The 22,969-nt window shown below is 38.3% G+C and overlaps 1 protein-coding gene across 30 annotated transcripts in view; it reads right to left on the bottom strand.

Annotated features, from left to right (window-relative positions):
- CAMK2D (calcium/calmodulin dependent protein kinase II delta) overlaps positions 1-22,969 on the bottom strand; it is a 305,686-nt gene that overhangs the window by 182,723 nt on the left and 99,994 nt on the right. For all 30 annotated transcript variants that reach the window (XM_025384885.1, XM_025384876.1, XM_025384874.1 and 27 more), the window contains one exon: positions 20,973-21,032. Coding sequence is in view for 28 of the 30 variants with exons in the window: in XM_025384876.1 (XP_025240661.1) it covers positions 20,973-21,032 (60 nt within the window). In the remaining 2 variants the exon portion in view is untranslated. The remainder of the gene's footprint in view (positions 1-20,972; positions 21,033-22,969) is intronic.

Raw genomic sequence — 22,969 nt, forward strand, 5'->3', positions numbered from 1 at the left:
ATCCTACACTTTGGCTGGGAAATTGTACTAGAATTAATGGGCACTGTAATAGATTCTTTACATATAGAATTTCTAATCCTTATAACAATGTGAGGTAGTCTTATTTCCAGGTTTACAGATTTTCAGAAAAAGGAAGGAACAGGAGCTTATTTCTGCAAAAACAGATAGTACAATGGAGAATCCAGGACTCAAATACAAATCCATTATACTTGAAAGCTGGTACTTTCAAACTAGTCCTTGGCCTTCATAAATATGTTAGTATGTTAAATACTTGCACTTAACCCTTACAAGAAAATACAGTGGGCATAATGTGAATCAGGGAGTGGAGAAATATACTGGTGGAGAAAATAAACATGCCCTGCTTATGCTTTCTAGTCAGTGCCTTTTTGGTTTTAATGGGTAATCTGCATTTATGGTATATTGATAAAGTTTGTAGTTTATCTGTAAAGGTTGAGAATGGCCAATGTAGAAAGGATATGTTTTAGCAAATGCAAGTGCATGTTGGACTGATAGCCTGTGGTTAGGGAGCTGTACAGCTATGCCTGTGGTTAAAGCAGACATCTGCTTTGATTGGTTGGTTCTCAGGTCATATTGGTTGTCAAATATTTTAAATAACATTCCTGTTGCACGCTGTCAACTTCTGATTTTATATTCCCAACCCTGAACTCTCTACGAGATTTTAGATTCACATTCAATGACTTCTTTGGCATCGCCAACTCAGAAGTCTAATAGGCATTTTAAAATTAATGTGCCGGTAACAAATCCTTTCATCTTCCCATCACAACATTCTACCTCACTCCTAGCTGTGCCCACCTCCACTGAGACAACTCTATCCTCACAGTTTGTCAGGATTTATCCTTGACCTCTCTTTGTCTATAACAACTCATATCCAGTCCACCAGTACATTCAGCTCTACTTTCAAAGCACATCCTGCATTTGACCACAGTGTTCTATCCACGTTGCTGCCACCTCAATTCAAACCACCAATTACTGCAACTGTCTCCTAGCAGGTCTTCCAGCCTCTGCTTTGGCCCTTGCAGTCCTCTTGCAGCATAGGAGCCAGAGTGATCTTCTTCAACCAGAAGTCAGATCAGCTCACTCCTCTCTTCAGAACTTGCTGAAGCCTTCCTATCCTTAATAATCTACTTGGACTGCCATAACAAAACACCATTAGACTGGTGGCTTACACAACAGACATTTATTTCTCACAGTTCCGGAGGCTGGGAAGTCCAAGATCAAGGTACAGGCAAATTTGGTTTCTGGTGAAGACCTGCTTCCTGGCTTGCAGCTGGCCCCCTTGTCATTGTGAACTCAAACAGTGGAGAGAGAGCTCTAGTCACTTCCTCTTCTTATAGAAGCACTCATGCTATCAAGCAGGTCCCATCTTCACAATCTCATCTAAATCTAATTACTTCTCAAAGGCCCTATCTCCAAATACCATCATACTGGGGATTAAAGCTTCAACATACGAACTGGGTAGGTGGGCACAAACATTCAGTCCGTAACAATCTCACTCAGATGGAAAGTAAAGGTCTTCACCATGAGCTAGGGCCCCTGCCCCTTCTCCTCTGTGGTGGTATTCCCTAAGACTTCCAGTCCCCTCACTCCACACCACACTATGCTGCATGGCCTGCAAGCTGCTCCCATCCATGCCAGATAACCCCCATCTCACTACCCCTTGCCTGCTACCTCACTTCCTTCCACTTACCATAATCTGACCACAATCTGACCACAATATGACAGGCTGTATTTATTTGTTTATTCACAGCCCCTGTTCCCAGAATAGAAGCCATATAAGGGCAAAGAATTTGGTCAGCTTTGCTTACTGGTGTATCACAGGTATACAGAAAAGTACCTAACATGACAGATACTAAAAAAGATTTGCTAAATGGATGAATAAATGCATGAGGCCAATTTTGTAGGCCAAGTGTAATTTTAAATATACAATGATTTTCCTATAATTCTCAAAATAATTCTATATCCAAAATGGAACATATCCCCCAAATGTTTCATTTTGATTTTCAAAATAATATAAAATAAAATATATCAAATGGATTAAGAAAGTTGAGTGAGAGCGAGTCTAAAAGGGAGTTATTTAAAGTCCCATTAGCAAGTTTCATAAACTTGTGAGTCCTTATCTTTCTTCCTGTGGTTTCATTTGTATTTGGTTTCAGAAATTCTCATTGAAGAAGCTAAATGCAATCTTTTGTTTTGGTTTGGGCACATAATCAAAAATTTTTAGCTGCAAGAAAACAATAATCCAACTATTCAGGGGATAGTTGCACTCTAAGTGAAATCTGTCACTTAGAGTTTACTGTGGTATAAAATTGGATATAAATTTCTATAAAATTTCTACCTAGGAAGAGATAATCTGAATTTTTTTCCTATAAAACTATAAAACTATAAAAGTGCACTTTTTTTTTTTTTTTTTTTTTTTGAGACAGAGTCTCGCTCTGTGGCCCAGGCTGGAGTGCAGTGGCCAGATCTCAGCTCACTGCAAGCTCCGCCTCCCAGGTTTACGCCATTCTCCTGCCTCAGCCTCCCGAGTAGCTGGGACTACAGGCGCCCGCCACCTCACCCGGGTAGGGTTTTGTATTTTTTTTTAGTAGAGACGGGGTTTCACTGTGTTAGCCAGGATGATCTCGATCTCCTGACCTCGTGATCCGCCTGTCTCGGCCTCCCAAAGTGCTGGGATTACAGGCTTGAGCCACCACGCCCGGCCAAAATACACTTTTTTAATCCATAAGTTGGTTCCCAGGCCTTTAGCATGCAGAGATAGACTGCCTGGACATACCAGAATTGAAATGTTTTTGAAATAATAATAAATACTAAATCTTTATACAAGTACTCAAGGTCTCAGAACCAATTTCCAGGATTCGACACCAGTTTGTGGACCAAAAGCAAGAAACAATAGCAGCCTTGTCCATGCCCACCCTTAACTGAACATACAGCTCTCTCCATCCTCCTTCTCCCAAATATGGTATATACATCCACTCATCTCTTAGTGCCTTCCAATTTGTAGCTTCAGAGCTGGCTCCCCTGATCACGCCTCTAATTTCTGAATCCTTTCTGAAGCTAAGAGCTAACAGCACACTCAAATAATTCTGTGCATTTATCCATGCATAATACGAAGAAGCTAATTCAGGTGAAGTAAAGGGAAGGCTGACTGGGAAGATGAGGTTAAAAACAATGGAGCTTGAACAAGAACACAGAAACAGCTCTGACTAGAAAGACAGGTGTGTGTGTGTGTGTGTCAGAGGACAGAGACAGAGAGAAAATTTGAGAGTGAGAACCACAGAGCACAAGAAGAAAAATGAGGTAGAAGTTTGGAGAATATGAGCCTGTGAACAATGAGAGAAGTAAGCAGAAAGTGTATTATTTTCTTCTCTGAGGTGTGATTCCCGTAGAGAATATCTCCCTTGGGAGTAGGTTAGATACTTACAAGAAGCAAAACACAATGTGCTCTCAGTTCTGCCAGGTACACATTTAAGAGAACAGTTTGGAGTTAGAGGTAGAATGCAGTTGGATCACTTTATAACCTTAGCAAAGCAGGGTTTAAGAAAAGAATACAGGAATTTCACTCTCAGCAAACAGGGACGTGTTTCTGTAATGCGAACTCATTAGGGCTATGCTCCTACTCAGTTTTCATGTAAGCAACTGTAGATAAAGTGCTACTCAAATATCCCCCAAATCTCTCCCTAACTTAATTCAGCCACCAGGAAAAAAAAAAAAAAAAAACTTAGAGAAACAGAGGCAGTCCAAAGACATGCTAGGTAGACAATTGTGGTAAGGGTGGAATTTCTCGTGTGAATCTAAAAGTTTATTTAAAAGTGAATTTTAAAAATCTGCTTCCTCCTCTTCCCAGGTAGCTAATAACCTAGCTGTATTGTTAATCAGAAAAACATAATAAATGTAAAAATGGAGGCTAGGCACGGTAGCTCACGCCTGTAATCCCAACACTTTGGGAGGCCAAGGTGGGAAGAACACCTGAGGCCTGGAATTCAAGACCAGCCTGAGCAACATAGTGAAACTCTGCCTCTACCGAAAAAAAAAAACCAAAAACTTATCCCGGTGTAGTAGCATGCACCTGTAGCCCCAGCTACTCAGGAGGCTGAGGGAGGACTGCTTGCGCCCATGAATTTGAGGCTACACTGAACTATGATCTCTTCTCTGCACTGCAGTCTGGGCAATAGAGAAAAATCCTGTCTCTTAAGGAAAAAAAGAAAAAGAAGGAAAAAAAAAAAACAAAAAAAACGTAGTAAATTGTGAAAGCAGTGCATATGAATAGGCATGATTATTATACTATACTCCGTGCTCCATCTAATGACAACTTGTCTGCTAGGCCCTGAAGATAAAATGTGAATGAGGTCCCCAAGGCCAGATGGCTTTTGCGGGGGGAATAAGGATCTGTAAGTAAGTAATGTAGTACCAGAGCCACTACTAGCCTGCTTAGGGCCACTGTGCAAATTAGAAAAAGGAAGCCCTGCATCAGCGCTGACTCATCCCTTCAGCCAGGCACCTTTGTACACTACAACACCCACCCCGGAATACCAATTAGGGGCATCAGGGAAGGCTTGCGGGGGTGATGCCAAAGATGAGGCCTAAACAGAAAGGAGAAGATCAGCCAGACAAAGTGGGAGGGAGAAGAAGAGCAACTCCCACCGAGAGAATGTAAGTGAAAAGCACCAAGAGAAGATGGAAAAATTAGAAATTACAGTTTTGGGGAGGGAGTCTGTATGGCTGGAGAGTAGCGAACAAATAGGGGAACTCAAAATGTGAAGGACTTTGCAATGTCAGGATTTTAGAATTTAGTCTGAGAAATAAGGGAGCCATGGGAGGATTTTGAGGAGAGTGACAGATCCGAGTTGCATTTTTAAAAAACCCTGTTCTTCATAGCAAAGGGAAGAATTCAGAAGAGGAAAGACTTATTAAAGCATGTGTGCTAGGGGCAAGGAGATTGATTTAAAAGCCATTGAGAGAGTTGAAGGGAGAACTGCTAAGTGTTTATATAAGTTGGCAAGGGAAGGAGAGGTAGACAGGGTGACATCAGATTTCTAGCTTGGGCAAGGCTTATAGCAGGGAACACAAGCAGAGAAGCAGGTTTGGGTGGGGGCTGGGTGGGGCAAGGGTGGAAAACAAGTTCCATTTTATGCACAGTATGATTACCAAGGTACCAGAATAGCATCCAAGTGAATATTCTACTAGCTAGTAGGAAACGTGTCTGCAGAGAAACGTTAAACCCTCTAAAATAGATTTGGGAGTTACTAACATACTAATGAAATGCCCTGGGTAGATTTAAGAGGTAGGCAGAAGGGGAATTCATGAAGGAGATTAGGAATGAATAGTTGGAGATAAAGAAGAAATCTAGAAAATACTTATGTTACAAAAGCCAAAGGAGGTAACTCATACGGTTTCCTGGGCCATATGGTTTCCCTATGTACAAGAGACTCAATTCCCCATCCTCAGAGAGCTTATTATCTATCAGAAAAGTTAGATGATTAAGTAAATAGTCCTAACAAAACCTAATCAGTATTGTAATGGGGAAGGTACGGAGCATTCAACTATAGAGAAACATCAAGTAAGACCAGAACAAGAAGGTTCCACTGGACTTAGTAATAAGGAGGTGGTGATAATCACTATGAGAGCAATTTCTTTGGAACACATAGCAGAAGCCTGAAAGCAGAGGCTTAGAAAATAAATAAGCATTAAGGAAATGACAATAGAGTGCTTCTCTTTCAGAAACTGTTCAACAAGAAAGTTATGAGGGGAAAATTACTTACATAGCTAATTGTCTGTTGACAACTTTTAAAAGGTAGAATGATAATTACCTGGCATTATCTATAGACAGACTCATTTTAACTTTCATAATTTGGAGACAACATTGTTCCTTCCTTCCTGAATCTTATCCTTCCAGACACTTAAATGTGTACAATGCTCTGTAGAAAACATTTCACAGACAACACGAGCCTCTCTCTTTATATCTCCAATTTGGGCACTTAATTACATGCTTCTTTGAACTGCTGAGTATTTTCACGTGTAAATGTCCTAACTTCTCTTACAAGAAGAAAGCCCCTTACATGTCAACAGTGTTTGGTATCATGTTGTTCACATTCTAGTGTTTTATTTAAATAAAAAGTAATACAGCTGCACAGAGAGTTCTCGCAGCTTTGAGTAGATGAGGAAGTGAAGAACAGAACAGAAGGCTTGTAGAGTAGAAACATGAACTTTGGAATCAAACAAATGTATTTGAATCCTGGTTCCACCCTTCATAAACTAAGCAACCCAGTCAAATTAATAAATCTATTTGAGACTGAACTTTTTCACTGTACAGAGCACATAGTAAAGGCTCAATATTTACTGAACTAAATCAAAAACACTTGACATAATATTTATACTTGCAGAGTAGTTGAGAAAATTAAATAAGATAATTATGTTAAGTGTTTAGATACAATACATTTCAGATTGGCATTATCTAAGGATCTTTCTTTCTTGCAGATTTCATTCTCTAGACCTGTTATGAAAGTGATAAAGAGGACCGGGAGCCTAGAGATCTGCAGAGTTGAATAGAAAGTTCCGGGCTCAAAGTTTTACTGGGAATTTAGTTTTCTAAAACATTATCCCTAGAACAATGTTTTTTATAAATTGTGGTTTTGAAAACCTGTATCACAATCACCTGGGTGCTTGAGTTAAAAAATAATAAGTCAATAAATAGGCAAACAAAAAATTAAAAAGTGGTAGATTCCAGCTGGGCGCAGTGGCTCACATCTGTAATCCCAGCACTTTGGGAGGCCGAGGCGAGCAGATCACAAGGTCAGGAGATCGAGACCATCCTGGCTAACACGGTGAAACCCTGTCTCTACTAAAAATACAAAAAATTAGCCGGGCATGGTGGCAGCCACCTGTAGTCCCAGCTACTTGGGAGGCTGAGGCAGGAGAATGGCATGAACCTGGGAAGTAGAGCTTACAGTGAGCCGAGATCGCGCCACTGCACTCCAGCCTGGGCGACAAAGTGAGACCCCATCTCAAAAAAAAAAAGTAGATTCCTAGAGCCCACTCCAGGACAATTTGTAATGCTGAAGCTCAAGAATCTGCCATTTTATCAAGGGAATCTAATATATAAGAATGCTTCAGAACCACCCTCTAAAAGTCAAACTTACCCCAAATACATTTTGCCAGTTACTATGCTCCAAAAACAGGAAACAAGTTTAGTTTTGAGACTTCCCTGGATATATGAATTATTTATTATGATTTCCATTCAGGATGGATTCTGTAGAGTCATTTCTATCTCAAGGAAGCTATAAGCTATAACCTTAGTAAAGTGAAAAATTGAGGGACAGGTAGGAGGATTCCAGAACTACTCCTTTCTAGGACTGGAGAAAATCAAGGCATATCTGAACACTATCAGAATCTCTATTCACCTCCATTCCCTGTCTCCCACATTCCTCACACATACAAGTGTCATTAGAAGTGGACATGCTCAGGCTGAATTAAACTCAAACTGATACCAAATTGGCAGGGGAGTGAAGCTATTTATCGCTCCTCCTTTCTTGGGCAACAATAGCCATCTAGGCTAAAGACTTACTTACTTTTCCATAAAGAGATGGCAAAAGCATACGTCTCCTTTCATAAAGCTGTCTGTGGAAGCTGGTTAGAACAAGGGGCTTTCTTTTATTCCTTTTTTTTTTTTTCCCTGAGACGGAGTCTAGCTCTGTCGCCCAGGCTGGTGTGCAGTGGCATGATCTCGGCTCACTGCAACCTCGACCTCCCAGGTTCAAGTGATTCTCCTGTCTCAGCCTCCTGAGTAGCTGGGATTACAGGTGCCTACTACCACACCTGGCTAGTTTTTATATTTTTTAGTAGGGACGGGGTTTCACCATGTTGGTCAGGCTTGTCTCGAACTCCTGACCTCGTGATCTGCCCGCCTTGGCCTCCCAAAGTGCTGGGATTACAGACATAAGCCACAGTGCCCAGCCAATAAAGGTATTCTTTATACTTTCCTTCATTCATAGAGCCTTGGAAAATTTCATTACTCCAATTACAAGTGCAGGTCCTTGTTCCTGGTCTCTGATAAAAAGGATCAAGCATTTGGCAGGACTACACCCATGACAACATCAAGAACCTTATAGCATATGGAATAGTTCAAGCTCTTTTTCATTGATTGGCTGATACAGATTGTTAGATTCACATAATAAAATATCATTTGTTGTAATTCATATTTTCCATTGCCTATTTCTTCATTTCTTTACTCAGAGAGCTCCTAGCCTTTCAAGTCCTGAAGTTACCAGGTCACTCATTGACATAACCATTTGAATATCATGTGATGGAAAACTCTATATGAACTATTTCCATACTCTCAAAGTACTTTTCAAAAAAAGAATGTTATGTGTAAAAATGAAACTCTGTTAAGATTCTCTAATAATAGAAAGACACTAAGGCAGTAAATTTATCATTAACAACTTAATAAAATCAAGCTACAATTTGTGTTGAGCTAGGTTGTGATCCACTTACAGTGTGATCATTAAAATCTTTGGTTTGCAAAATGAACACAGGAGTTGTCTTACTCCCTGTAGTGTTGCTATGACAAAATACCCGAAGCTGCACAATTTATAAAGAAAAGAGATTGACTTCACTCACAGTTCTGCAGGCTGGGAAGTTAAAGAAGCACAGGACTAGCACTGGCTCGGTTTCTGCTGAGGACCTTTGTGTTGTGTCATAAGATGGCAGAAGGTCAAAGGGGAAGCAGACACAAGTGAAGGGGCCAAACACAAAGGGCAACCCACTCTTGTGGGACTGAATCCATTTCCAAGAGGACTAATCCAGTCTCCTGAGAAGGAGAACTTGCTACTGCTAGAAAGGCCCCAACTGCCCACCAGGGGAAGGGCAAAGCCTTCACGATCCAAAGCCTCCCATTAGGCACTCTCTCATATAGTTTCCACCCCGCACTTTGCTACACTGGAAATTATGGTTCCAGTAAGAGTTTGGGCAGGGTCAAGCCGCATCCAAACCATAGCAGGGACCAGGTTAAACTATATCTATAAAATAAAAGAAAGATACTATAATTTAAAATGAAGAACTAGAAAAAGTGAACATCTGAAGAGTATTACCAAATCATTTAAAAATAGATATGTAACAAAAGAAAAGCAGAAATTATCTGTGTCCTATAAATCAAGATTAGCAATTAAACAATCAAAATACCAAATTTTTTAATCCACAAAACTAAAAGTCTTTCCCAGAAGACAAGTGACATTATATTTCTTCAATGTATATTCATTCAAATATATACTAAAGTATTATATTTCAGTGGAAAGGGATAATTCTGTCTTCCAGGATATAAGATGCAAACATGATAAAAAAATTTTTAAAGAAGTCCATCAAGGGGAGAAGCACTAGTGTAGAGAGTCAGGAGGATAAAAGGTCAAAGCCAGAGGTAAGTATGATAGGTTCAGATCAGAAACAGGGCTGTCTGTGAAGTCATACCTAGGTGCTCATGCACCCAAACTTAAAGTGTGTAGAACAAATAGTCCAGGGCCCAGTAAAAGCAAGTCAAAAAACAAGAGCTAAGCCAGCTGTATCAATCACCAGTCATAAGAACAGGGTCCGGACTGTGTTCATCATTATTGGAGGCCAGGGGATTCTGATAAGCTGCTGACAGAAAGTAAGAATTGTTCTCTATTTTGGCAGCTCACAGTCTACATCTATCTACAAAAGTAAGTGAATGAGAGTAGGTCAGTATCTCCCACGCTTAGCAGCGGAAACCATCAGACTTTCCTCCCACCAACCATCTTGATCATCTGCTGGATTTGGCTCTTTGCCTTGATGCCATTTGCTTATTTCCCTTTCCAGGGGAAATTTCAATTATACCTGATAAGGGCCAACAAGTTCAGAGTTGTATCACCCTCTCTGAGTACTATCATACTACTCCTCAGTGTCATGTTGCTCCATTCAAATTAAACTGGACAGAGTATCTAAGGGGACCCACACCAGCTTTACAAGTGAAAAATAGGTCCAAAGAATAAAGTAACTCTCCTCATGAGATATTTGCAAATCAAGGTGAATACAATATGCTTTTCTGTACTCTCAGAAAAAGAGTCTTATATTACATCAAATTATGTCATTCTAGTTTATACCTATTATTGTCAGAAGAAGTTTGTGTAATTAAGAAAGGCAAGCTCACAACTGAAGTCATTCTAACTTTGACTTCATAAGAGGTGCAGACCCTGGTATACTCAGGGTGTTTTGAGAGAGATGGGGAAAGAGATGGGTTCAAAAAGAGAAAGACCTCAATAAAATCAAAAGAAATAGAAAAAATAATATCCTGTCAGATTCTTGGCTTAGATGGTTGTAAATCTGCCAAATGAAGACAAACCTGGCCTATATCACACATGGGACAAAAGTTTAAAAGTAAGAGCAAAAGTCAGGAGTCAAAATTATTCTAGAAGCAGCACTTATGGGTAAATTCAAAGGTAATCTGAAACAGATCATCAGTTCCCAAGGAAAATGAACAAAGGGAAGCCTTGAGTAGTCCCAGCTTAAGTCCAAAATTCATAGGTTACCTAGGTGTAGTAGTTGGCAGATGAAGACACCAAGAGGTAGGCAGTTATTATCCACAACTTTATCACGAGGCAAGAAATCTAGTCAATGGGTAACCGAGAAGGTAGATAACAGTAAAACCAACAGCAAGACTAAAACAAAACCAAGCAACAGGGGTGAGGCTTTTTGTATCACATTAGACCTAGAATTGAGAGCTGAGCTAAACCAGAAATCAGAGGTGAAATGACACTATCTTCCAGAATTAGAGAAATTCAGAAGTGGGAAGCAAAGCAGATTATCACTGCACTCAGATATTTTAGCTTCTCCCTTCTAGGATTCAGAATCTACAAAGTGGCCAGGAGACACGAATAAAGCTGTTTGTCAGATCCAAGAAAAAAAAGCATTAGGGAGTTCAGCAGACCTCCAAGGTCCAAGTAACCGACAAAGATGAAGTCATTTCACTGTAGAGCAGGCCTGGGTCAGGGAACTATAGTTCACCGGCCAAATTCAGTTCACTACCTATTTTTGAACAGCCTGTACCGAGAATGTTTTGTTTTTTTGTTTTATTTTTCTGTTTTTTTTTTTTTTTTTTTTTGAGACAGAGTCTCGCTCTGTCACCCAGACTGGAGTGAAATGGCACCATTTCGGCTCACTGCAAGCTCCACCTCCCGGGTTCATGCCATTCTCCTGCCTCAGCCTCCCGAGGAGCTGGGACTACAGGTGCCCGCCACCACGTCCGGCTAATTTTTTTGCATTTTTAGTAGAGACAGGGTTTCACCGTGTTAGCCAGGTTGGTCTCGATCTCCTGACCTCCACCGCATCTGGCCCGAATGTTTTTTACATCTTGAGATGAATTAAATGAAATTCAGATTTTAGTGTCCATAAGTAAAGGTTTATTGGAACATAATCATACCTATTCATTTATGAAGTTTCTGTGGCTGTTTTTGTGCTACAATGACAAAGAGGTAGCATTGCCAGCATAGCCCAAAATATTTACTATTGGGTGCTTTACAGAAAACTTTGTCAATCCTTGTTCCAGGACAAAGCTCCCAAGTGAGAGTGAGAGATAACCAACCTTTCTCTTTCTTTCCTGACTACTGTAGTTTGGTAATTTCATTCGAAAAGCAGCTTTTTGCTTGGAAGGGTAGAGTAGTCAAATAAATGGCTATCCTGGAATAAGGTTTATCCAACCTTATCTGAAAGGCTAGGTAATCTAGCAAGGAGAAAAAAAAAATCCATGACATTTATTGATCGTACTGTTCTGCTTTCTGGAGTATCATCAAAATGCTCCTGAGGAAGGTAAGGAAGCAGCTAGCAGTTTTAGGTGTCTGCCTGATACAAGAGACCATGAGCCCCTCACACTCCTGACAAAGATGATTCAAATGCTGCGGGGTATACGAGAAACACGATCACCAAAAGGGTCTGGGCCAAGATTCCAGCCACCAGAATAGGAATTTCCGAATATGATAAGGAGATGTTAAGGAAGGTCAGGCAGTAAAAAGAGGTATGCTGACTCACGTGGTTTGTTGGCTAGCAAGTCAGGGAGCAGTCAATTGTTTGCTCTCCTGCTTTACAGTCTTTGTTTAGGTGTGGGCCAGCCCAGGGCCATTGAGTCATTTTAGCCAGAAGGAAAGCAAAAGCCTGCAGATGAACTTAAATAAAACAGCTGTGCCATAAGTTAAAATTTATGCTTTTCTCTTAATAGAAGTGTTTGTTCCTCTACAGATAATCTAAACTTGAACTTAATAAAAATATATGTACCCATGTATTGTTGAATTTCTTTAACATTTATTTATTGAGCACAGACTCTATGGCAGGTGCTTTTTAAGGTACAATAATAAACAAGAGAAGTCCATGCCCTCATGAAGTTTTACATACTAGTGGGTAGAAATTAATCAAATCAACAAGTAAATACACAAAATCTTGATAAGTGCAACAGAGATAAAGCAAGAAGGATGCTAGGGAGTGCTGGGTGGGGCATGGGGGAGGGAGGCTGCTCTTTCATACAGAGCTGTCAGGGCAGGCCTCCCCTCTTGGATGAGTCCTGCAGGAAGTGAGCCAGCATGCCTCCTTGCTGTATTCTCAGAAAGAACTCCAGGCAAAGGCCCGCAGCAGGAGGATAACAGGAACAGGTGAAGAAACGCAAGGAGCCCAGAGGGGTTAGAGCAGAGCAACTGAGGGGGAGAGAAGCTAAGATCAGAAGAATAAGACGCTAAGAAGGGAGTGAGGGTGTTCATTCTGTAAGGCCTTGCATGCCACTGTGAGGCCTCCTGTTGTCCTCTGAGTGCAGTGGGAAGCCACTAATTAGTTTCTGAGCAGAAGAGAGACATGGTCAGACTTGCAGTAGCTACAGCCTGTTAAAATTAAATCGGATATTGTCACTTCACTGTTTAAACATTAAAACCTTTCCAAATGAAAAACAACTGCATCATAAACATCCGACCTATTTATTATCTCAAAAAATAATATTTTCTAGTTTACAGAAAAAGTTCATGATAGCCTTACATAATTTTTTTTTTTTTAAATTTCACTGGAAGGTGGTTTGCAATTGTTATACCATAGTAACACATCACTGATTGAGATTAATTGGGGAGAAGACCTGTCAAAATTAGTTAAAAAACTAAATGATTCTATTTTATTTAAATAGGTTTCATTACCTTTTTGTGTGTGAAGGAATCAGGCTTGCCAAGGTTGCAAACATAAAATCTGTTTTGATTAATAGATTTATAAAGATTGTAATTGGCATACGTCAGCATCAGACTATGCTACCTTGGCTCTGCTTACAGTGCAATTTCTATGCTTCAATTTAATTAGATACTTATAAATGGTTTCAAAAGCAGTTTATTTTCTTTACTAGACTTATCCTTTACTTAAGAAGATGCACTGCCTACTTTTTTTATATAAAAGAAAATTGCATGGCCCCATAAGTACATCAAGTAATGCTGGCTATTTGTCCTTTTGTTGTTACTGTCACTCTTACTTTAAATAATTGAGTTCCTCAATATTAGCACTATGGCATTTTGGAGCAGATAATTCATTATTGTGAAGGGCTCTTCTGTGCATTGTAGGATGCTTAGAAGCCTCCATCCAAGAGATGCCAGAATGGCAACCACAATTGTGACAGTCAAAAATGTTTCCACACATTGTCAAATGTCTCCAGAAGGAAGAGAGAGTAGGGGGGGCAAAATCATCCCAGGTTGAAAACTGTTACCTTAAATGAATGATCCTCTGTCTTTCTGTGGGGGAAAAACTGTTCCATCTCTTTTCTCTCGTCCATATTATGAATATATTCTTAGAAAATGACCAGAAGATGTAATTTAATTTTGAAGGGCAGATTTATATAAGAAATATCAAAAGAAAAGGTCACTGGAATAATCAACACATATGAGAATAACATTTGAAAATCATGTTTTATCAGAGTTCTCTTGGAGAGTTCCTAACAAATAAGCTTAAATGAACATTTGGCACTACAACTTTTAAATGAGAAATTATTTGGAAGAAGGCGAATGGCAGAAGGAAAATAATGATCTTCAAAATAGTAACTCATTAAAGCTTTAACAAAATTAAGCCTGTAGGTAAAATTTATAGTCTTCCTACTTTTCTTAGAGTATAAATTGATATAACGCAATTTAAAATCAGGATAGTTGGATTATTATTGTAAAAAGAAGCCTATACTGCATTTCTGTACATCTCAAAATATTTTGTTCCCAAATATAGTTTCCTTTTATTCATCTAGAATAAAAATTTAGCTCTTTTATATATTAAATGTTTTCAAATATATTCAGAATGAAAGTAATCTAAGAAAATGCCTGTTGTTATTGCTCCTTAAAAGAAAAAGTCAAATTTTTACAAATAAGTATTTTTCATCATTCTGTCTATGGCCCCCTTGGTAATATACTGCTGGGCACGTTCACATGCTCTCACTATCCCATACATGTAGATGACTCAAAACATATATTCATACTCTCTAGGGTTCTATGTGGTATCCCACATGCAAGTCAGAGGGGATATATACACATTCAAGTAGTTGAACCAGTGAAAGATACATGTTTGGGAAAGGCACAAGGGACCAGTGAGAAGTGAGCTTTACTTTAGTGGACAGAATGAGGGGAAAAAAGCATCCTAGAAATAAGTGCTCAATCACAGTTAGGTGGTGATGGAGTTGCTACAGATGTTATGTTGCTTTTTCAATAGATACTTTGAGCACCCAACTTGACTGCTTGGGACTTAGCAGCATTCAGCCTTAGTCTAAGAAAGATGATCACAGTCACCGCCAAGTATTTCCATCCTGAAGAGGATGCCAACATGGTAAGAAGCTTATATCTTCTGCCAAAAAGTGAAAGATCAGAGGTTTGGGTAGTGGCATTTGTGACTTCTAGTCTTCCTTTTTGTCCATGGTCCCCCATAATGGGTATGTTCCAATCCTTAAAAAATAATGTTTTCAAATCAGTGAAATTTCTAATTTCTCCCAATGTTTTTTCCTCCTTTGTTCCCTATTGTCAGTTAAAGGGATCAACATCTCTCTAGTCACACAAACTAGAAACCTCAGAGAAACCTCCTAACCCATCTGCCACAAGTTAATTACTGCTCAAGATCTGATTCCACAGCAACATCTTTGGTAGCTTTGCCCTCCTTGCAACTCTATTCCCATTGCTACGGTTGAGGAACTCATCATGCCTTACACCTACATTCACTCCAGAGACTTTCAGATGCTCTTTCAACACCAATTTTTCCTGACACCACATAATTGTGCTTATTACTACTAAATCTGTCCTAAAAAACTGATATAATTATGAATTGACTAAATAAATCTTAAATTAATTCTTCATTTTCTCCAGATTAAAAATCAAATTCCTTCCCAGACTCTCCACTGTTATTCTCAATCAACTTTTATTTCTGACACACACACATAGTATACCAATCATTACAAGTTTTCAGTCATTCAAGTGTGACAAAGACGTTTAACTCTATTTTTTTCTTTTGTGGGCCTGTCTTTCTATAATGCTCTTCAGTCCAATCCCTACAACTTTATGGCAAAATTCTGTTCACCATCCAGTATATTTCAGTTAAGATTCTTAGCTTGTATGTTGGCGCTCCCATGGCACCTTATTAATAGTTTCATTATAGTATATAATCACACTATATTTCAGTTGCATACATAATTATTTGTCTTTTAAAATTATGATATCTTTTTGGTCATTTTTTGGTCTCTTTCATCTTCGTAGTCTACTAGTACTTTAGCTACAACAGAGTTAGCATTATTCAACTCAATCAAGCTTAATCATTAGATATAGAAGACAACTGGCCAGGCATGGTGGCTCACGCCTGTAATCCCAGCACTTTGGGAGGCCGAGGTGGGCAGATAACCTAAGATCAGGAGTTCGAGACTAGCCTGGCCAACATGGCGAAACTCCGTCTCTACTAAAAATACAAAAATTAGCTGGGTGTGGTGGCACGTGACTGTAATCCCAGCTACTCGGGAGGCTGAGGCAGGAGAATAGCTTGAATGTACCCACTTGTGCTCAAGTGACTAGGAAACCATTTTACACACAGCAGACACAGCAAAGCAGATTATGATACACCTTTGCTTAAAACCCTACTATTGGTTTCCCATTGCATGTAGAATGAAACCCAAACTCCCAAATCTAGTTAACGAAACCCTACATGGTTAAATATCTACCTACCCTGTTCAGTCACTCCCTTTCCCCCAAGGCAGTCCATCTACTGGTTTCCCCACTTTTCCCCTAACAAAGAGGGCTCTTTGTGCCTGAAACTCTTTCTCTTTTTCATGATGGCTTCCACTTGTCATTTAGATATCAGTTTAAATGTGACCCCCAATGGTGCATCTTGCCTGAGAAGCCACTCTAAAGCAGTGTGACCAAGACTCTCTCCCTAACCAAACATCAGGCAGGTTCCTCTTTTCAACTAGATCTCATCCTTGGGCAATGTCCCTAACCTTCAGAAGCCAGTCTAAATGAAGAATCCTACTAAGTGATTTCCCACCTTTGATATCTGATCAAGGTCTTCATTCTCTACCCTTAATGTCTAAGTCCTTGGCCTGCCTTTAGCAAGAATCTTGTTAGTCCAGTTCAGCAAGAATCTCCCTATCCTTGATGTCTCCTCTTAAAAATCTTCCATCCACTGACCCCCTCACTCTGCTCCTTGACTATAAATCCCCAGCTGTCATTGCTGTGCTTGGAATGAAGTTCAGTTCTTTCCCCGATTGCAATAGTATAAAATAAAATCTATATCAGCTTTAACTGGTGTCTCGCTCTGTTTGTTTTTGATAGTATCCATCCGGTCCCCTGGTATCAAATTACCCTATTTCAATTCTCTGCATAGAACTAATCCTTATGACATTATTATGGTGTTTTGTTTATACGCTAAGATGAAAAGCTTTGGGAAAAGAGGGGCATTGTCTCTCTCAGTCACTGTTTCATCACCAGTGCATATAGCCTAGAACAAAGCTTGCCAATGGTTATATACTCAAGAAATTTTGTTGGGTGAGACCATTTTCATAGTATATCTAAAGGGGTATGAAAATGTACACAACAGAATGCTGCAAATTAGCATATATATAAGATTTATTATAAAAAGGAAAAAATGAATAAATCAAATATTAAAAGTTGAGCCCTCCAGTTTCTTCTTTATACAATGTTGTATTTTCCAAATTTTCCACTAACTGTATTACTTTTAAAATCAGAAAAACATAAAAAATAACACATGAAAAAAAGTAGTTTAATGAATCGCCATTTTTAGTTGGTTTAAAATGTGTATTTTTGGGAGGAACCTTTTACTTGCTGCAAGTTTTCAAGATTATTGATTCTGTGCCAAGAGAAAGACACATGCAAATATAAAAATGAAACAAGCACCTTTTCACAGGGGAAAACACTGTCAAAAATAGTTATTTCCTTCCTTAAAGTTCTAAAGCCTAGCTGATTTTAAAACCAAGCAAATAATAAAATAGAGAAAAGGGAGAAGAGGATAAGAGTCTGATATTACTTACATATCACATTACCTATGTCAGGGAAATTAAGAGCAAATGCTGTTTTCCCTGTGTAATCTGATTCAGTCATGATTGAGTACTAGTGATTCATGTGGTGCTGTTAACTAGTGAGATGATCTCTTCCTGCAGTACTCCCCTCATAACCTTGGGTTCAACTACTCTCCAATGCATTTGCAGATGTCCACTTATGGCATCTGTCTTTAAAACACTCCTCCTTTGTTGGCTGTTGCTTACTATTTTATGACAGTCACTGTTGTTATGGATGTTGTTTTAAAATCGTTCTTTACATGAATAAACACAACACTGTCAGATTACATGGCATGGAGATTCATCAGTTAAGGTAAGATAAAATGAAAAAGAATTCATCCCTATTTCTCTCATTAGATAAAAAGCTTTGGTAGAATCTACTGACCTTAGGGCCCTTATGCAGGCTGTTTGTTCCCTCTGCCTACAATGTTCCTCCCCGCCCCCGCCCCGGGGAGCCAAATGACTTCCTTCCTCCCATCTTTTAGGTTTTCATTCAAATGTATTTCACTTTCTCTATGAAATGGTCCTGACCAACTATTTAAAATTGGAATACTCCAACACCCTGTATTTCCCTCTCTGCTTCCTATTTTTCCTCAACAGTTATCACCATCTAATACCCTGTGCTTTGTTTACTGTCTGTCTCCCCCAAAAATGCAAGCTCCATGAGGGCAGGGATATTGGTCTGTTTTGTTCCTACTATACACCTAGAAATGTAACTTGTTGAGTGAGTGAATGATATAGGTGAATTTGCCAGTGTTATAATTTTTGAGATTATGTCTCATAAATTTAATCCATCCATGACTTATACCCTGAGATAAAGGATCACTCGAAATCTCTCTTGTGGTTAGAAATGGGTCCTAGGGTTCAAGGACCTAAAATTGTCACAGTTCCTTTTGTACTCCTGAAACCTTAAAAGATGGAAGAAAACCTCCAGTGAGGTAACCAAGGAATTATGACCTTTGGCTGTTAAGGAGCCCCGAAAAAAGATGTACACTGCGTCAGAAGGTGTTGATGATGCTATCTAGGTCACAAAGGTTTAGAACTTTCCCCAGCATAGTTTCTCTTTTTATAAGTTTAGTCTGTATGTAGTGTCAGAATGAAAACAGTTCTTGTTTTACCTTGGCAGTTTTTCAAATGTTTGACTTTGGTATCCTAGAGGAAATGGAAGAAACTAGTTTCATTATCCACAAAAATTGAGTCTCATAGGAGGACCTCATACAAACCAAACCAAACCAAAACAAACAAATAACAACTTTCTGCACCAGAATTGCAAGTTCACTAAACAAAGATTTGATTTTATCTTAAACCTGAGCAAGAGAAGTAATCTTTGAACTATAGTGGTTCATTGGATAATTAAATGTTATGGGCAAATGATGTCCTCCCAAAATTCCTGTGTTGGTATACTAACCTTGATACTTCAGAATGTGACTGTATTATTTGCATATAAAGTGTCTAAAGGGATAATTAGGTGAGAATGAGGTTATCAGTGTGGGCCCTCATCCAATATGACTGGTGTCCTTACAAGAAGAAATGAGGACACAGACATCATACAGAGGGAAGACCATGTGAAGACACAGGGAGATGACAGCCACCTACTTGCTTAGGAAGGAGGTCTCAGAAGAAACCAAACCTGACAACACCTTCATCTTAGACTTCTGGCTTTCAGAGCTATGAGAAAATAAATTTCTGTTGCTTAAATCACCCAGTTTGTGGTACTCTGTTACTGGCAGTCTTAGCAAACCAATACAGCCAAACAAGAAATGCCATAAATTTTTGTCAGAAAAAAAATGCTTGTAAAGAAGTAGATTTATATGTCAGAGTTGTTTTGTTCTCTCCTCAAACCAGAAGGTTCCTTTTAGTCAGCTGGCAGTACGTTTTGTTCCTACTATACACCTAGAAATGTAACTTGTTGAGTGAGTGAATGATATAGGTGAATTTGCCACTGTTACAATTTTTTTTACCCATAGTAGCCATTCACTTAAGACCCTAAGATGCACCCACTAAGTGCGGGATACTAAAAACATCAAAGCAAGAATAGAAATTGAATGCTCCTACACATAAAATTAAAACACCTGTAAACTTTTCAGTGAAAGATTTTGCAAATTCTACATCACTGTTACCCCTTTTCTCACTGCTTCTAGATCAGAAATAATTAAGTTAACAATAAAATTGAGGGAGCTGGGACAGTAACGTTTTTCCAAAATAATCAAACTTACTATCACAGAATCTAGTTTACACATATTTCTGGATTTACTTTTTCTTTCCTGTGCTTTTCTTCTTTGTTTCTTATATTCATCACTTTTTAAAAATTTCGAAAACAGTTATGCTATTTTATAATTCATGAGAGATAAATATTCTGAAGTCCTTTTACTATTTCTGGAATCAAATCAGTAACTATAAGGTGAACTTTTTTGTTTTTGGAGACAAGGTCTCATTCTGTCACCCAGGCTGTCTGAAGTGCATGGCTCACTGCAGCCTCAACCTCCTGGGCTCAGGTGATCCTCCCATCTCAGCCTCTCTAGTACCTTGGACCATACATGCACACTACCACATCCAGGTAATTTTTTCAATAGTTTGTAGAAATACGGTCTTGTCATATTGCCCAGGCTGGTCTCGAACTCCTAGGTTCAAGCGATCCTTTTGCCTCAGCCCTCCAAAGTGCTGGGATTATAGGCATAAGTCACCGCACCTGGCCTAAAGTAAACTTTTAACAGAATATATGGAATGTAATTGAGTTGACTAAAGTGATGACATAAATCCTGTCTTTCTACACTTCAGCAGCAGTAGCTGAGCAATTCTTAAAGACACATAAAAGCACTATTCAAATGAGACCTTACATTATTTTTTAAAGTGTTTATACATAATCATAAACTTTTGAAAAAATATATATATAACTTCAAAAAATGGTTATACTTGTTTCATTTTTACCTTCACAACTATTTTCCCAATTAGGTAAAGGATTATTGTTTTCATTTTATACAACTCTACAGAAAGGACATTGAACTCATTAACATAGCAGACTCCAAATTATGTGGTTAAAATAAAGCTAATATAATCAGGGATTACCTAAATTTATTTATTTATTCTTTAAATTACACTCAGGTTTTCCACTGGTTGGTATACAGTCAACTTTCAGCGCAACAGGAAACATATACTATTAATTAATTTAGTATCTTTGTTTCTACAAACTTAGTTTAATTTTTCACATTTCTACTTCAAAGATTGCATCAAAAAACAAACAACAAACACAGAAAAACTTTGAGGAATCAAATGTAACCAAGATTGAAAGTTAGGAACCTATTTTTTTAAAAGTTATAAATATTCTAGATTATCAAATTAGCACTTTATTGTGGTACATAACATAAAATTTTAAATTAACATTTTAAAAACATTAAAAATATGTTCTCACCAATATTAGGGTGCTTCAAAAGACGGCAGATTCTAGCTTCTCTTTCTAGTTTCTGATGATCTGTTTTAAAAAAACAGAATAAGGCAAAAATAAATAAACCAAAAAATAATAAAACACAATAAACATCATAACAAAATGACATAAGGCCTTTGCATTTACTTACCCTTTGATTTCATTTCGAAACAATGATAGTTCAAACTTAAAATTCAGTGAATAGCACATAGTTCAACAATCTAATTTTATTTTTCATTGACTTGATGTTTGACAGAGTGCAGTATAGAACAGTGCTAAATTTAGACTTGGGGAAAATAGTAGAAATTGCACAAAACAATACTATTCTTTCTCATTTTTACATTAAGTATATATTATTGTAACAAGTTAAATAACCCAATATAGACATACCGATTTAGAGCAGAGGATGCATATATGGAAATTGAATTGCCAATGGAAGAAGTGCTAAATCAGGTAATTATAGTTTATCCCTAATGGAGAATGTTCTCTGTTCAGTCATACGCTCTGTTAACCACTTTCCTTACAATTGTTGGTTCAACTTCCTAGGTTTATGATGCTCTTCCTAATATCAAAGATTTACAAAAATCCCTAATTGCTTGCTCATCTTCACCTATCTATGTTTCCCTAACCATTTCTTTGAAGAAACATGAACCACCATAAACTTGTGTTTTAAGAATTATCTTAATATTCTTCTTTGATTTTTTGGTGGCAGTACGTATACACATAAACGTAACTAAAATCACTCATCACAACACAAAATAAATGGTAGTGAGAGACAAAAACATGGTAGAAACACATGTTGCTGATAAGGGTAGCAGTGTATAGTGGTCATTAGTTGAAAACTTACACACAAAATATCTGATTTAAATCTTACAACAACCCTCTTATATTGGCAATATTATCATCCCTATTTTAAAATACAAATACCAGTAGTTTAACACCACTGCCTTGATTAATGCAAAGCCTCCAGCAATCTCATCCTCTGTTTCTTTTGCATTTATGATGCAACACATGTCAACACATATAAAAATGTCAACACTTTTTAAAATAAAAGGCAAATAATGTTTGGTTTTAGTTTGGAAATAGTTTTGACTTTGAAGATCCCCTAAGAGAGTTTTTGGCACTCCCTGGGTCTGCAGACGCACTTTGGGAACCACTGGTGTATGCTATAATGAACTGTTGTATATAATGTAGATATTTTTTGGCCATTTAGAAAAATATTTTAAACACGTACAGTGCTATTAATAGCTCAAAGTGTCAAAAACACAGTGTCTAAATAAATCAGCCCAGCATTAGATAGTCTCTAACAGTGTATCTCCATTATATCTTGATTCCCAAATACAAAGACAGATATTCTCTGGACCTACCATTATCTAAAATTATACCTACTTCAAATAAATGTAAATTCTTCAAACTCCCTATCTTTTTAACAAGTCCTTACTCTTAAGCTACTTCCAACTTATTTAGAAGTATACAAGCAAATACAAAAAGTAAAGGTAGATTTTGAAAATGCCTCTAACAGCAATACCATAAATACTGCAAAGTGTTACACTAAAGTATAGCAAAGAGGCTGTGCACAGTAGCTCACCCCTGTAATCCCCACACTTTGGGAGGCCGAGGCAGGTGGATTGCTTGAGGCCAGGAGTTCAAGACAAGCCTGGCCAACATGGTGAAATCTTATCTCTACCAAAAAAAAAACAAAAATTAGCCAGGTGTGGTGGTGGGCACCTGTAATCCCAGCTACTCAGGAGGCAGAGGCAGGAGAATCACTTGAACCGGGGAGATGGAGGTTGCAGTGAGCCGAGAACGTGCGCTGCACTCTAGCCTGGGTGACAGAGGGAGGCTCTGTCTAAAAATAATAATAATAATAATAATAAAGTATATGGAAGACATATGCTTACAGAGATTCGAATTTTGTTATGGAGACAGGGATATGCAAATATATGTGCTAAACTATGTGATTTTTTATATATATAAATCATCCA

This window comes from Theropithecus gelada, chromosome 5 (genome assembly GCF_003255815.1).
Source record: "Theropithecus gelada isolate Dixy chromosome 5, Tgel_1.0, whole genome shotgun sequence".
NCBI classification, from domain to species: domain Eukaryota; kingdom Metazoa; phylum Chordata; class Mammalia; order Primates; family Cercopithecidae; genus Theropithecus; species Theropithecus gelada.